Source organism: Pipistrellus kuhlii, unplaced genomic scaffold (genome assembly GCF_014108245.1).
Source record: "Pipistrellus kuhlii isolate mPipKuh1 unplaced genomic scaffold, mPipKuh1.p scaffold_m20_p_8, whole genome shotgun sequence".
Taxonomy (NCBI): domain Eukaryota; kingdom Metazoa; phylum Chordata; class Mammalia; order Chiroptera; family Vespertilionidae; genus Pipistrellus; species Pipistrellus kuhlii.
Genome location: NW_023425584.1, coordinates 26,544,333 through 26,561,481, shown reverse-complemented (window position 1 = coordinate 26,561,481; position 17,149 = coordinate 26,544,333). Strand labels below are relative to the sequence as shown.

Sequence of the window (17,149 nt, the reverse complement as noted above, 5' to 3'; positions counted from 1 at the left end):
ATTTTACATTTAAAAAATATTGCCATCATCAGCATACAAATGAAATGTAAAGCCATTAAGCTAAATGAGATCACCAAGATATACACTGAGTGGCCAGATTATTATGATCTCTGAACGTATAATAATCTGGCCACTCAGTGTATATACTATATAATAATAGGCTAATATGCAAATTGTTCCCTCAACCAGGAGTTTGACCAGCAGGCAGGCCAAACAACTGCCCATGTCCCCTCCCCCTGGCCAGGCTGGCCAGACCCACCCATGCAAGAATTCATGCACACATGCACACGCGTGCACACACATGCGTGCACACACACATATACACACACACACACACACACACACACACACACACACTCTGAGTGGCCAGATTATTATGCATTCAGAGATCATAATAATCTGGCCACTCAGTGTAAGTGTTGATAGATAAGAGCAGAAGTCCAAGGACTGAACCTGGGGACACTAGAAATCAAGACCTTCTTACCTGCCCTTTAATCAGAAACAAATTAGCAAGATTTTCCCATCTGCTAGTACTTACTACTGCTCCTCAGTCCATAATTTCCAGGTTTCTCAGTTTGCAGCCTTAACTCTCACTCACCTCTCTGAAATTCCCACCCATAATCTGCTCCAGTGTTGCTGTGCAACTAGTCTTCTCCATAAGATAGTCATTATTGCCACCATCCCCTTGCAAGCTGTTCTTCCCACCTGGAAAATCCTTCCTACTCCACACCTTCACAGCGACTGGTGCCCCACCTTGGCACCCCCACTCACCTGCTCCACCATCCCACTGTGGCCAATGCCCGCCATGTTCCACACGTGTCCCCTGGTGGTCAGTGCACATCAGAGTGACCTGTTGTTTGGTTTTTCAGTTCAGTAGTTCTGCAGTTCAGTGTATTTGCCTATTAGGGTTTTACAATATATATAGATTTTATGGGCTCTCTGACTATCGATATATTCTTAGAAGAGATTCATCACAGATGTGCTCATCTTTTGTGATTCTCTTGTCCAGCATCTCAGCTGGGACAATCTCTTGTCTGGGCTAAGATAGCATCATGGTTTTGAGTACCTCTCAAACTTGTTCTGTATCACACATCAGAATGCCCTGGGATTTCATCTCTCTGTGGTTCCTTGGCACTTCTCTCTTTACCAGGAAATAGCTGGCTCCAGGTATACTGGTTATCAAGCACAGAACACATGTTCTCATTGTTTTGTGTTGTAACTGTAGGATCCCCAGGGACAGGGACATTGTCATCAACCTCCTTGATAGTAAGCAGATACTGAGTGCCTGCCTACCTGTGTCCAGCCCAATGCTTCATAAGGGACAAATACAAAACAAGTCCCTACACTCAAGGAACTTACTGATTGGATAATGGGATCAACATAAAACAATCCACAGACTTTTATTTATCCTTGCTATATTATATGTACTTGTGCCAGATTCATAACAGTAGCAAAATTACAGTTATGAAGTAGCAATGAAAATAATTTTATGGTTGGGGGGGTCACCACAACATGAAAACTGTATTAAAGGGTTGCAGCATTTGAAAGATTGAGAACCACTGTGCTAGAGGATCTAACTTTCAAAACTGCAAAATGTAACTCCCAGTTCCTAAAGGGAAAGATCAACCTTAAAATACTATATACAGAATGACGACACTTCTGTAAAAACAACTGAAAGAAAGTTAAGTTGGAATGTTATCTTTACATCTGCATAATGGAATATGGGTGGTTTTGCTGTTGTTGTTGTTGTTTCCCTTTGTCCTTTTACAAGTTTTCTGCTCTAAAAACATTACTTTCTCAGCAGGCAAAAGAAAAATTAAATAAACATGTAAGAACCAAATTCTCAACTCTCTAAGCATCTGACTGTCATAATGCAAAAATCAAAACCTAAATCTTCCTCTCAGTCCCCTCACCCACACACCCAAGACAGTAAAACTATAAGACTAACAGCTTCTTGAAGGAAAGATTCTATTCTGTTGACCTTTGGTTTCCCACCCTGGAGTTCTCAACACTGTCAGGCATACATTTAAGAGTTCAGTAAACATGAAAGGGAAGGAGAAAGTATGGTGAAATTTTAAGGCACAGATGCTGCTAACGCAATGACATCACCCTACCCCTATACTACTGTCTTCACCCCATCCCAGGTCTGGTCCCTTCCTCTCTTATCTCTAGGCATTGCACAGGCCAGCCAAGAAGCTCTGAGAACAGACAAACTGCTGATTCTCTGCACCACAGCCATTTATCTTTTACATTTTCCCACTTTGCTTTCTCCCTCCTCTTAAAAGGTGATCTTGCCTTTCAGCTAGTACAATATGCTACACTGAACCTTCATGCCAGTCTGCAGAGAATCACTGAAAGAATGATTTGAATAATAAAACCAGAACAAAGTGATAACTTGGAGAGAGACTGGGTGTTGTACCATCAATTTAGAACCTCATTTCAGTGGCTAATGCAGTCATTGGAGACATTAGCCTAATTTTTGCCAGGAGAGTCCAGCAACACAGCAGTACTAAATAAACATGGGCACAGAGGACATTAATGTCCTCTCAGAGACAGAATGTGAAGAATGAAATTAGCAGCACTGCATTTGTGGTGCAGAGAAAAGCAAGCCCACACTCCCTTTTCACAATTTATCAACAACCATGTTTAAAATTAAAAAACAACAACAATAAAAACACACAGGAATGTGTGTGGGAGTCAACACAGGCATGAAGTTCAAGGGAAGCCAAGACTCTTGAAGAGGCCCCCTGGGGCACTTATGAACTACAGGAAAGTTCATTTCAAAGGACATCCAATAAATGCAGCCCTACAACTGATCTTGTCATTGCTAAGCCCTACAAGAGATGCAGGCCTGAGAAGGCTCCAGAATCTGCCAGCAGGACAGTCTGCTAAGGCCCAAGATGGGGAGAAAAGCCCACAAAGATCAGACTAGAGGAAGAGACTCAGCAACAGACACACCTACACAGACTCAGGGGATTGGGAGGCTATTCCTAAAACAAGAGCTTCCCATTGGCTAAGCTAAAAAGAAGCCACATCCGGTCTGATCCAGACTTACCCATGTAGTTAGTATCCTTGATGCAGGAGCCAAGTAGCACAGGACGCTTTGCTTTCCTGGGCTTTGTAGTTATGTGAAGAATGTAAACCTCAGAGGCAGTAACAGTATCCCTAGAGAGCAGTCTCTGAGGGACTCACCACTCTCCCATAGGCTGTAGTGGGCCCTGGGATGGCCAGGCTGATGAAGAGATTCCTTTCTCTTGTTCTAACAGAGTGGTGGGCTAGCAACTCTCTCTCTGCCCTATAGATTTCTTGGTTTTTTTTCCTGGTCTCCCAAAGTCTCATTGTGCCTTCCACTCTGTTATTTTAGGTTCTTTTGACCACCCTAGGCATGGGTGAGAAAACATGTTTAACCAAGGATTTTCTAGAACCCAATGTTCCATTTTCCTTTTCTCTCCCCCATCAGAAGGCAAAGGAGAGCCAATGTCACCTGGCAATAACCTGGAGGCCTCAGTGACTTATGTCAATGCTGTAATGACAGACACAAAGACATCTGAACATCCAGACATATGAGTGGAGTGGGCTACCTACCTTCCTATTCAAAATGGATTCCTATGTGAACTCTAGTGCTTAAGGTCAAGGCACTATGCTACATCCTCACTGTACTCAACTTAGGGGTAGGCACAGAGCAAGCACTCAAAGACCACAGAACTTGAGTTCTCATAGGTCTATGAGGTTCTTGGAATGTGAGTGACTGTTCCCTATACCTAACAGATACTGAAGGACAGCCCTATAGGAGAAGCAGGGGGTGCTTTGGAAGGAAAAGTAGAAGAGATGAGAAGTTGGTCACCCTAGACTCCACCCAAGAAGCATACTCAATGAGGTGAGCAGCAGGGACAGGGAGTCATGACATGCTTTTTATACACAGAGCCTGTCTGCCAAAATTTACTGGATGGCAGGAATCCTAGATCTGTGGGTGAGGACTGAGTCACACTATGAATTTCCTTTTTCTAAACAGCATGTGTAAAAACTCCTCCATCTCAGGAAGGGAAAGTGGGGAGGAGGAGGGGGGAATATGGGGGGAAGGAGATGGTCTGTAATTAGAAGCACAGATTTCATTCTAATACTAGAGCAAAATTACAAAGGGTCCATTCTGGAAGAAGCTAAGAGTTATACTGGGACTCTGGGTCAAAATACCACTGCCATGAAACTGTATTATCTGTGTTGATAATTTCCCTATAAAAAACAAATCTTCCTATAACCATAAATCAATCCCTCACTGCAATTTTAGAAATCTATACAAACAAACAAACAAACAAAAATCAGCTATTACCAGAAACTTTAAATGCTAGACACTAGAAGCTGAGCTCTAGCATAATTAGAGGAGATTCTGAATGGTGCCCTGAGGCAGATTATACAGGAACAGAGTAGAAAGGAATTATATACACTTAAAAAGCTCATTTAGGGAATAGGCTGTGCATAATGCATATAGGCCCAAGAGTGCACACTCCCAACAGCCAGCTCAGAGGCAGGCTGTGAGCCGAGAAACTGGCAGATGGCTGCTCCAGTAGCAACTGTGTACGCTCCAATGGCCACCTCCTCCAGTCCACCCTTAGGCAGAGGCTTATGCTCCCACAAGGGATGGGGTTGGGCCAGCAGACAATACCCCCAAGAACAGTGCCTTTCCCTAGGAAAAGTAAACATTTTCATCAGAAGGCAGAAGCAATTTCTGTACAGGGAAAAGGAGCCATAAACAAAGTTGCTCATTCAAAAGAGACAGACGACCTCCACAAGCCAAGCAGTGCCAAACTGTCTACAAAGGGTTTGCACATCCATCAGCTCAAGTGGCTGGCGGGGGAGAGAAAGCAGGAGCATGGAAGGCCCACGCAGGGTCCAGGATTCTCTGGCTACAAGCCACTTATTTGATTGAACAGAAGCACCAAGTGTAGAAGCTGTCTTTCCATTGGAACTATAGCCTGAACAAAGATGCAGCAAAGGTGTGACCTCAGGCAATCTCTCTCTCCTCTAGCCCCAGTGGTCCCAATCCTCCCAATCCATACCCAAGGTCTGTCCACTTCAAGCCTTGGCATTCACAAGCCTTCAAAAGTAGTTTGCTGTTCAATCTTGAGCCAAACACTTCCGCCTCATACCACCATTTCCCTCCTTTTCTTTAGTCACTTGTGACTAAAAGAGAAATGAGTTCACCAGTCTTATGCCTAAAGTAATCTGTAGAGAAATATGGCCTATAAATTCCCCATAATACAGCCTAACCATTCATCACACTATTGGTAATCCACACACATTCAAAGGATTTGACAATAAAAATCTGTAAATCAATACCAAAAAGCAGTGGGTATTTAGTCATTGAGTTAAAATACAAAGAACAATTTTTATCATTAATTTTTTTAACTTAGAAAATATGGTCTTCCAAGGATAAATACTTGTAAGGGAGTTGTGTGCTGGAATGAAAGACTTTATACTTCCCAGACCCCTCTGACAGCTGACTTCAATGCAAAAATAAAAACTCCAAGAATCACATTCTCCCAATTATAAAAATGGCTTTCTTCTACAAACCATGCTATTGGCATAACAGAGATGATCACTTCAGTCATAAGAAAAGCACATGTACCTTCTGCACCCAAGAACAAGCAAAATACCTGCTTTGTGCAAGAGCAAGGCACTTAAAACAGGAAAGAAAATGATAAATTATTGCAGAGCTGGGATTTAACTTATTTCTCTTTTTCTGGATGATTGACAAGTAAGCATGAGCATAGCGGTAGGCATCACAATCTGCAAACATATTGCCATAGTGATTTGTGCTTGGAGGGATAAAACAGAAAGAATTCATTTATATTCCAAGGAACAGGGACAAGTGCCCTAATCATTCAGTCCTGCCAAATGAGTGGCCTCCTTCCTAGTCCCTTTATGGCACCAATGCAGGATCAGATCTGGCTGAGTCTGAATAGTTATCTGACCAATTATCTTCCTAAAACTGACCTCTAGTCAGGATGTAGCAGTTGTGCAGGTGCTACAGAGGCAGGCGTTAAGGCCCCTTAGTAAGAGCCCTCCCTCTGACACAAAAGGTGAGACAGAGGCAGGTGTGATCTGCTATATGTGGCTCTACCCTGGTCAGTTTCTCCTTTGCTTAACAGGTCACTAGGATATTCACTTATTTTAATTTTATATCTTAAAATAATTTTGGACTTAGAGAAAAGATGAAAAAAAACTCCAGAATTCCTATATACCTTTCACCCAGCTTTCCCTGATATTAACATCTAATGATATTAACATCTAACCATAAAACAATTATTAAAACTAACAAATTAACAGTGGTAACTAAACTAAATACTTTATTCAGATTTTACCAGTTTTTCTTTTAGTATTCTTTTTTTCAGTTCCAGAATCTAACCTAGGATACCACACTGCACATAGTTGTCACATCACCTTAGTCTCCTCCAATCTGTGATAGCTCTTCAGTCCATTTTTCTTGACTTGGACATAATTGAAGAGTACTGGTCAATTATTTTTTATATACCTCAATTTAGGTTTGTCTGATATCCACTCATTTTTATTTCAACAGAAGCTAACATTTATTGAGCTATAATTATGCACCTGGCACTAGAGTAAATAATTCATATGCTTGCCTTATTTACTACTTAAGATGACTCTCTGAGGTAGTTATCATTACTATCCCTATTTTACAGATGATATTATTATAGGGTATATCATTAAACCTTAGTGGAATTAAATAACTTGCCCAAGACTACCCACCTATAAAAGGCAGAGCTGAGGTGTGAACCCAGTTAGACTGACTCTACAACACTCTACTGTCTATATTTTCAAGTAACTGTGACAACACCTAGATGCCAAAATATAGCCTGGATTCTACCCTCCATCAATCCCCTCTCCAAAAGACATGCTTCTTTAAAGAAAGGGTATTCTAGAATTTTATCTTTTTTCAAAGGAAACAAACTAATCCTTTAATTTCTAAGTTCTACTATATAACCATCAATTTATTTCTCTTGACAAGAAATGCCTTCCTGTGCTAAGGACAAAGATGAGGTCATTGTTCTCCTGAGACCTCTCTCCTGACTAGTACCAGGCAGATGGGATATATATCCATATAGTTGTGCTCAACTCAAGAGAACTCTCTTCCAAGGGAACTACTAGTATATTGAGACATTGTGGTAATAGGAAAAAAAGAAAGAAAGAAAAAAGAAGAGGGGAGGAAAGGGGGAGGAAAATGTGGGGATGGAGAGGAGTGGAAAGAATAGTAGCCCAGCAGGTGTGGCTCAGCTTGTTAAGTGCAGTCCTGTGTACCAGGAGGTTGCAATGGTTAGGGCACATGCCCAGATTGTGGGCTCAGTCCCCAGTAGGGGGCGTGCAGGAAGCAGCTGATCAATGATTCTCTCTCATCACTGATGTTTCTTTCTCTCTCTCTCTCCCTCTCCCTTCCTCTATCTGAAATAAATTAAAAATATTTTTTTAAATGCACCCTTCTGAGGTTGCTTCTTTTTCATGTCATGCCTAGAAGCATACAGTGATAGGCAAGACAAGCTGGTACCTCCACTTCAGCATTAGGATCTTTGGCAAAGTTGATAGATATCTCATTCACATAGCACAGGGTGTGTGTGTCAAGGGACAGGGATGTGGAAAACAGGACAGGAAGAACTCCAGCTGCACTCCAGGATTTGTTTTTTATGCTTATGACTTTAGATCACTCAGTTCCACATACGTGATTTTTCCCAAATCCTTTCTCTGGCAATGCTAATGTGTTTTTCCTCACATTCTAACTGATCAGCAAAATATGTGGCTGAAAGAATTGGCTTGGAAGCAATTTCTTTGATGTTGGCAGAATTGAGAAAATATTCCAGCAGCTATACACCTCCATGTCTATCCATATCTGCAACCTGCCACTCAGCCGCAGGTAAAGGCCATAACAGCAAAGAAAGAAAGAAGACAAGAGGGCAAGGGAGGCAGCAAGGGAGAAGAGGTGAAAGAATAAAAATGAGAGAGAAAAACAGAGAGTGAGAGAGAACAAACATTCAGTTCAAACTGTCACTACAGAACCAAGACTTTCACTGACATACATAAGCAGTTAGATGATGCCAGCAAATAGGTGAAAAGACTCAGCCTTCCTTTGATTTGTCTTCTCTTTCTTTTTCCAATTTCCCTTCACACATACCTACATACCCCCACCAAGTATACACCAATCCCATCACTAAGATGGGCTCCTTTAAATCAAATATTTAATCTGGCTACCCCTATTACTACCAGCTTTTTGTAAGAAAAAGCTGCTTCCTTTTGAAATCTACCATTTATACCTGACTCAAAGGTATCCTCAGCTAGCCATTTTGATCAAATACTGGAGGTTAAAATGCTAATGGGATTTTAACTCCTTCAACCTCCCTATGTGCAGTCTAACCCAGTGGGAATCTAAAGCCAGTATATAGCCCTCAAATTACTCTGTACACAGGACTACTTACTCCACGGTGTTTAGGGAAACCTGAATCTATCCTTCAGATCCCCGAGATCTAATCTAAGAAATGAAGATAGGGCAGCTTGAATAATTCTGCATCCTCTTGAATAATTTCCCCCAAAATTATTTTGTTCCCACCTAGACCTCAAATAACACTACTTTCAATCATGAGCCTGTAGTTTCTATCATCAGATGAAAGGAAATCCTAGAAAAGGCAATGGGATTTGAGGCCCCCCTTCACTGACCAACCATGAGCTCCAAGAGACCTTTATGGAACACTTCGAAGTCCCCTTAAATAATGTACACAAAGCACCAAGCACAAGGTGCTTTCTCCAAAAAATGTTAGTTTTCCTCCCTTCTCCCACATTTAGACAATAGTTCCTGGCTGCCTTGGACATTCTTGGCCATGAGATAATAGACAGTCTCTTCAACCTTTGTCCAAAAGCCTAACTTGGCAAAACCAAGATGAGCCAAAGCCGGTTTGGCTCAGTGGTAGAGCGTCGGTCTGCAGACTGAAAGGTCCCAGGTTTGATTCCGGTCAAGGGCATGTACATTGGTTGCGGGCGCATCCCCAGTAGGGGGTGTGCAAGAGGCAGCTGGTCGATGTTTCTCTATCATCGATGTTTCTGGCTCTCTATCTCTCTCCCTTCCTCCTCTCTGTGAAATATCAATAAAATATTTTTAAAAACAAACAAACAAACAAAAAACAAGATGATGTTTGTGCAACTTTTAGGGGGCTTCTGGAGTGGGAGACAGAAAGTTTTCTTTTTTCCTAGGCAAAAAGAAAAATGTACAAATACACCATAATACCACTCAATAAAAATGTACCTCCACCACAGATAACTGGTTCTTAGAGAGATAAAACTGAAAACTGTAATCCAAAGAAATGGTTCTCTCTTTCTAAACAACTGCATTATCCAGAACAGAAACACAATTCTGGAATAAAAGAAATTAAAATACAACTCAATCTTTGTTTGCCCAAATCAACATGATACAGGAAATAAGGCAAGATCAACAACCTATTAGTTTATGAACATTAACAAAACCCTAACATGAACAGAAATATAATCAGCTGGATGAGAGCACAAGCAACAAAAGGCTTGCAAAAGAGCCCCCTGCACATAAACTGATTCACTCAGGTTCTTTTCAAACCTGCCTAGAAGATTAGTCAGTGGCTATTGAGGTATCATGCCCTCTGTGACCTTGGGCATTGCATTCCCATTACCACCATTCTATTATTCCCCTACAGATCCCTGCCTCTCTAGCCAAGTAGATATACTCTTACTTTTATGTCTCTATTCATGTCATTCCCCCTCCACTCATGTTTCCTTCCTGTCCTATTCTCTACCTACTCAAATATTATTTCCTCAGAAGTTACTGGTTAGTTTCTACCTCGTGTTGTGACAAAACTAAGAATGGAACAGGTTCTAGAAAAGGGCCTCTCATTCTAGCTCCAGGCCAGCCACTGAGAGCTTTTCTCAGCCCTGGTTAGTCCCATCCTTGGAGATAGCTTAGACAATCTTAGCCAGCAGGATGTCTTAACCAATATTAGAGAAAGAAGGGAAGTCAGAGCTATACAAATTGTCTGAACTAAAACCAAGCCCTAGGCATGAAGGTTCGAACTGGTTTTGGTAGCTGGTTTTCCATTATCCCTACTCCAGACTGTTTTTCATTTCAGCCAGTTCGGGCATCCAATCTTTGAGAGCTGAGGCTATGCAACTCTGCTAAACCCTCTTTATTAAACCTCAGAGAGAACAGGTGGATAGAGGAAGCAGAGGAAGAAGAAGATAGGGGCTCAGGGAGAGGATTAAACATACAAATACTTATTAGAAAGCAGACGGCCTAAGCTGCTCTCCCTTATCACTCAAGCCCACAGATTGCATCTGGACCCTGGCCTGCTCCATCCTTGTAATGAAGGCCAAACCCCAGGCACAGATGCTCAGGTGCCAGTGCAGAGCTAAGCCAACTCAAAGTGGTCTCAGCCTTGGCAATGAGTGCCATGAGGTCACAGGCCTTTCTGTCTTGGCCTCCACCTATTCCCCCAGAGGGGTATGGGATCTGACTGCTATAAAACAGTGGTCAGCCATCTGAGAGAACTCCACATATGGGAAATGAGATCTCTCTGAAATGAAAAGATCTGAACTGTCCTCGTGGAGCCTCCTGGTACCTTCATACATTCCATCCTTTTGTCTCCCAGAACAGGGTATTGAAGCCTCAGAAATTGCTCCTACAGGCCTGAAGAGGTCTGGCATCCTGCTATGCCCTAGAGAGTTCCCCCTGACTAACTCATATTACCAAGGAGCAAAGGAGATGCTCAGAGAGGAGAATTATGAATGAAAGCTGGGGAGGTGGCAATAATGGGGGAAATGGGCCAGAAGATTAAGAGGAGAGGAACAAATGAAGTTATTAGGGAATCCCCAGAGACTTGAAAGGCTTCAAAGGTGGGAAAGAAAGCATTGTGCAGAAGAAAAGAGGCACCAATGATAAGCTCTGTTAAACACCTCATTCTAAAAAACTGAAGACAACAATTTGTGTTCAAGAGAGGAAACAAACTACCCCACAGCACACAAACACAAAACAAAAACAAAAACAAAAAAAAAACCATGCTGTTTCCTCTATCCAGCTTCTGCTCTACTTTTCCAGCACTGCACTTGAGCCAGGGTGAAAATTCATTCAACAGAGGCTCCATCTTATACCTTTCCCTCAGGTGATTACCTCCTGGTGTCAGCCAAGAAGTCCCATTGTACCATTCTGAATGAGCGCAGGAGCTTAGGTATGAACACCACTGCCCATGGGCCTTGGGGAGGGGGTGTGCCTGTGAAGGACAAAAGCAGGTCATACTCTTGTAGACCATCCTGGGAATGAAATGACACATAAAGAAGATCCCTCCAGACTAGGAGAGAAAAAGAAGGTCACCTCTCTCCCAACCACAGAGCAGGGAGGGAATACACAGCACTAGGAGCTTTGCCCCTTAGTACTACCTCAATTGCAGCCTGTGGTACAATAAAAAGTATATCTGGTCTTCATCCCTGGTTTCTGGCACAGAGTTTGTAAAATCCTTGGAATTTCCTGAATGATATCTTTTTTACTTCCCAAGTTTATGCCAATGAGATGACTCTTGGTGAAGGGCCTTTAGGTAATTTTAGGGTGGGAGCTTATCACCAGAAAGACCAACTTATGATTAAAAGACTGGAACTTTTAGCCCATCCCTTTACCTCCAGGGAGGCAAGAGGGGGCTGGAGATTAAGTTCAATCACCAATGGCCAATGGTTTAATCAATCATGCCTATATATTGAAACTTCCATAAAAGTTTCTAAACAATAAGGTCAGAGAGCTTTTGGGATGGTGAACACACTGAAGTGGTGGGAGAGTGGTGTGCCCAGAGTGGGCATGGAAGCTATGAACCTCTTTCCCCATATCTTGCCCTATACATCTCTTCCATTTGGCTGTTCCTGAGTTGTACCCTTTACAATAAACCAGTAAAGAGTTTTCCCTGAGTTCTTCAAGCTGTTCTATCAAATTGTCAAACCTGAGAAGGGGGTCATGGTAATCCTTAATTTATAGATAATCAAAAAAGTTCAAGTGGCTGGAACTTTTGACACATCTGAAGTAGAGGTGAGGCACTAAGCCATTAAACTGTGGGATCTGATACTAAGTTCAGGTAGATAGTATCAGAAGTGAAGAGAACTGTTGAACATTCAGTTGGTTTTGGAGGATTAGAAAATCACATAGTCCACATCCAAGCTGCAAGGAACCAAAGGCTTCACAGAGACAAGTGCTCCTTCAGACAGATGTCTAGGGCCTTCAGGAAATCAGACTCCTCTCTTAAACACTTGAAACAGAATAGTTGGTCTACTATAAATGAGGTTTTTACAATTCAATTCCCTCCCATTGCTCATGCAGATCTGAAATGATCTGACCAGATGGCTGGTGCTCTATAATTCTTGAACTGCTCTCATCAGTTGATGATTTGGATTTTTTTCCTTTTTTTTTTTTAACCCCTCACATGAACGTGTTCTTGCACAGACTTCCTGTATACTCCCATCAAAAGAGCTCTTTGTTTTAATGCTAATATTTCAGAGGTTCTCACAGCCTCCTAGAAGTCAGCTCAGGTCAATAAGGAACCCTAGATTTGAGCTTCCCTGAGCAAGACAAGGAAGCCCTTTGCCCAGGCTGCCTTGTCACCTCCACTTCTCCTTCAGGTCCTCAAGGAAAGGGAGCCAGCAAAGGTATACTTTTTTCAAATGACAACTATAACCAGTTCTTGAATATTTCCTATGTGCCAGGCCCTGTGTAAAACATTTTACACATGTTAATGTTGTTTCAGTCTTACGTCATCTTTGTAAAGGAGGTTATTTTCATCCCTATTTTCAGATGAAGAAACTAAGGTTCAAAGATTACAATCAACTTGAACAAGTCCACACAGCTCAAATAGAAAACTAAAGATGGTGGTGGAAGTTTATCTCACTAAAATTTTACTCACTTCTCCAGGAAGATCTCAAGGGCAGAGATTGAAGGCCCTTACCTCTCCCTCTCTTGTGCCCTTACTGAGACACTTCTACCAAAACATCCAAAAACACTTTGGTGCCTTTTTCTGTCTCTGTATTCTCTATGAGACTATGAGCTGCTGGAAGGCAGGGGCATGTCCCATTTGCTATCCAAAGAAACAGATGGCACAGTGGCTAGGAGCCCAAGCTTAGAGTCAGACAAAGGTAGGTTTGAATTCTGACTCTACCATTTATTGGTCATTTGGCTAAGTCAGTTCTCCTCCCTGAAATTCAGTTTTGTCTATAAAAAGAAGGGTGGTTATAGCACCTGCCCTCAAAGAATGCCTGGCACAGTTGATGCTTAGTAAATGTGATCTATTATCTATATTTCCAGCTACCAGAACAGTGCCTGGCACAAAACAGGATCTCAGAAAATACCCAAGAAGCACAAGCCCCGCTATTTATGGCTGTGACTAGCTTTCATAATAACAAGTACATAGACACAAAATCCTAGGTTTTAGGGGTCCTCAGCCCCAGGACAAATTCCTGAGTTCCATGCCCAGAACCCACAGGACTTGCCAGCAAACAGCTTTCCTCTGCTTGCTTGTGAACAGTTGATGCTGAATCTACATTCAAATGCTTGCTGTGCTCCCATAAGGTGAGACAGATCCCAAAATAAAGCAGAAAACACAGAGAGAGAAAGAAAAGAAAATCATTTCCAGGAACAAGTGGCTCACAGTGAGGATGCTGACAGTAATAACAGAAGCAAGCATACTTCAGGAAAGTAACCTGCAGCTGCCCCAGAGCTGAGTGGCTGGGGCCCAATTCTCACCTGGTCTGGTGGGAAGACCCATGAAGTCATAGGTGGTCCCCTGGTATTCCAACTCATAACTATAAATCTGCCTTCAAATGAGCACAGACCATGTACCCTAGTATCTCCTCCTTGCAGGCCTGGGGACAACAGAGACAGAATGTACTGAACTAAGGTAAACATAAAATAGCTCCTTTGCCATTCTCTTAAAAATGCCCAAAAAACACACCACCATCTTCTTATGCCATGTCTCTGACTATGGCAGGAAATCCTATGCTAAACCCTTCTGTTCCCTCATCAAAATCCTCTGTAGAGCCTTAGCTGGTTTGGCTTGGTAGATGGAACACTGACAGGTCAAGTACAGGGTCCAGGGTTTGATGCCCAGGTTGCGGTCTCAGTCCCCCGGGGGGGGGGGGGGGGGGGGCATGCAGGAGGCAGCTGATCAATGATCCTCTCTTATCATGATGTTTCTATCTCTCTCTCCCTCTTCCTTCCTCTCTGAAATCAATAAAAATATATATTATTTTTTAAATCTCTGTACAGGGAGAGAGGGAGAGCATTTGAGGGAAGTCTCTCCTCACCAGAAGTTCCCTTCCCCATCTAAGGCACATACTCATGTCCCATTACTGGCATCCAATAAAACAATCAACTTGAAGGGGTGGCACTAGTGGGAAAATTACTATTTAAAATCAGCACTTCAGAAAACCAAGATGGCAGCATAGGTAAACACCTGCACTTGCTGCCTTCCAGTGATAGATACTCCCTTCCCCCAACTGGTGGACAGAGTATGACGTAGCCTGCACCTGCAGCCTGGAAATTCCTGAGCACCTAACCAGGCACCTTATATGGACTGTACATTGAACCACCAATCAGCACCTGCCAAATACCCTAAGCCCTTGATTCCTAAGTACCTAAGTGCCTAATCATGTGTCTTATATGAAGCCACCAATCAGTGCGTGCTGAGTACCCTAAACCCCATCCCTTCCCAGTCCTCTCCTTAAAAGGTATGTTCCCCTATGCACGTGTTGCTGTTCTCCCCTTGTGAAACAACCTGGCAGGGTCCTTCTCCTCTAATAAAGCCTGCAGTCCTGGTTTTTCAGCCTCTCATTCGTTCATCCACAACCACATCAAAATTACAACTAAAATACATAACAGTTATCATCCAAAGGGTGGAGAAAGCTAGCTGAATGGAAGTACTAAAACTAGAGAGGTAAAGAAGGCGGGTGTGGAGGCACGGAAGGGGCTAGCACCCAGGTGTGCCGCTTTTTTAATTGGGAGCAAGATACAAGCTTCCACTTGCTCTGAGCTCCAATGCTGGGCGAGACGGGGGGGTGGAGGGGACCCAGACCTATACTGGGAGAAACTAGACTGTCTGGCATCAAGGCAGGAACTCAGGGGTGGCTTTCTTTCAGACTGAGGTGCTCACAAAGGTCATTGTTTCTGTACTGACACCTCCCTGGTATAGGGCTGGCTGGAAGCCATTGCTGTTTGCTCCTCCCTGGAGATTTCCTGAGACCCTGCCCTACCCAATTTACAATCCCACTCAAGCCTTACTCAGCAGCTTTTGCATATGAATGGCCTGTTTTTTCTCAGCCTAAAATCTGTCAAACAAGCTGCAGCTGGGTCAGAGAGCCCCAAAAGCTATCAAAAGAAGGCCCAAGGCCCCACCAGTACCAGTCTGCCTTGCTTCACAGATGAGCCTTGTCTGGTCACTTCCAAACCCAATACAAAGGGGAGGAATCTGCAGATCTCTCTGTAGCTCATGCTGGGTGGCCTCAGGCAGTGGCTGATTTTGCACCTCCTTGGATAAACAAGAGCCAGTGTACTCAGTGGTCAGTGTGAGACCATACCAGATTACAACTCTTCACATCCATAAGTGACACACTCAAGGGGCAGACTCAGTGAGCATCAAAGCCCCATTGAAGCAAGTCCTACCCCAAAAAGGTGTTTCTTGTACAGCAGCTCTTCCATTGTAAAGATAGCTGGTTCTTACAGCCAATTGTCCTGGAGGTCAATTCCTCCCAGTGATACCAACAGCAATCAAGGCTCAACTACAACAAGACTGTGCACACAGCCCACAAAGGGGTGCACCAAGAGTGTCCACCTCAGGTGACTGGGGAGGCTGAGACACTAGGTACACAAGGCCCCTCTTATCAACTCAAGGAGACTTAGCAGCTACCCAATACATAGAAACAAACACAGAGAAGCACCCAAAATGCAGAGACAAAGAAACTTGTCACAAATGAAAGAAATGAAAGAAAGCAAACTACTGGATATAGTGTTCAAAACCACAGTTATAAGGTTGCTCAAGAATCTTCTAGAAACCTCCAAGGAACTTAGTGAGATCTTTAAGGATCTTAGTGAGAATGCCAAAAAAGTGAAAAAGGACCAGTCAGAAATTACTAGTTAGCATACACTGAACTAAAGAATAATATACAGAGATCCAATAGCAGACTAGAGGATCCCAAGAATCAAGTTAAAGATTTGAAATACAAAGAAGCAAACAACACCCAACTGGAAAAGAAAAAAAGAAAAAAAGAAATCAAAAAATATGAAAATAGTGTAAGGAGCCTCTTCAAGCGTACCAACATCAGAATTATGTGGGTGCCAGAAAGAGAGAGAGAGCAAGATATTAAAAACCTATTTGAAGAAACAGTGACAGAAAACTTCCCCTACCTGGTGAAAGAAATAGACTTACAAGTCCAGGGAGCGGAGAGAACCCCAAACAAGAGGAATACAAAGAGGATCACACCAAGACAAATCATAATTAAAATGCCAAGGGCAAAAGAGAGAATATTAAAAGCAGCAAGAGAAAGAGTTAATTACCTACAAGGGAGTACCCATACGACTATCAGCTGATTTCTCAACAGAAACTATGCAGGCCAGAAGACAGCGGCAATAAATATTTAGAATGATGAACAGCAAGAACCTACAAGTACAACCAAGATTACTCTACCCAGCAAAGCTATCATTTAGAATTGAAGGTCAGATAAAGAGCTTCACAGACAAGAAAAAGCTAAAGGAGTTCATCAAACCAAACCTTTCAGCATTGTATGAAATGCTGAAGCATATTCTTTAAGAAGAGGAAGAAAAAGGTAAAGATAAAAATTATGAACAACAGTGTGACAACAAATACATATCTATCAACAAGTGAATCTAAAAATCAAATGAGTAAAAAATCTGATGAACAGAATAAAATGGTGAATATAATAGAATCTGGGGCATGGAAATGGAGCAGACAAAATTCTGGGAGGGGTGCAGGAAGAGATTGCACAAAGATCTTATATGCATATATGCAGTACCTATGGATGTGAACAGTGGGGTGGCAAGGGCCTTGGATGGGGTGGGAACCAGGTGAAGAGGAGCAATGAGGTGGGG

The 17,149-nt window shown here is 42.6% G+C and overlaps 1 protein-coding gene across 3 annotated transcripts in view; it reads right to left on the bottom strand.

Moving 5' to 3' along the window:
- SIL1 (SIL1 nucleotide exchange factor) overlaps nucleotides 1–17,149 on the bottom strand; it is a 172,163-nt gene that overhangs the window by 105,743 nt on the left and 49,271 nt on the right. Inside the window, exons 4-5 of one of the 3 annotated variants that reach the window (XM_045576880.1) lie at nucleotides 13,793–13,911; nucleotides 11,189–11,288 (exon numbers count right to left, since the gene is read on the bottom strand). The exons of 1 other annotated variant lie outside the window; for it this stretch is intronic. In XM_045576880.1, the coding sequence (XP_045432836.1) occupies nucleotides 11,189–11,288; nucleotides 13,793–13,911 (219 nt within the window). The remainder of the gene's footprint in view (nucleotides 1–11,188; nucleotides 11,289–13,792; nucleotides 13,912–17,149) is intronic. One more of the 3 variants, XM_045576882.1, reaches the window with a different exon arrangement.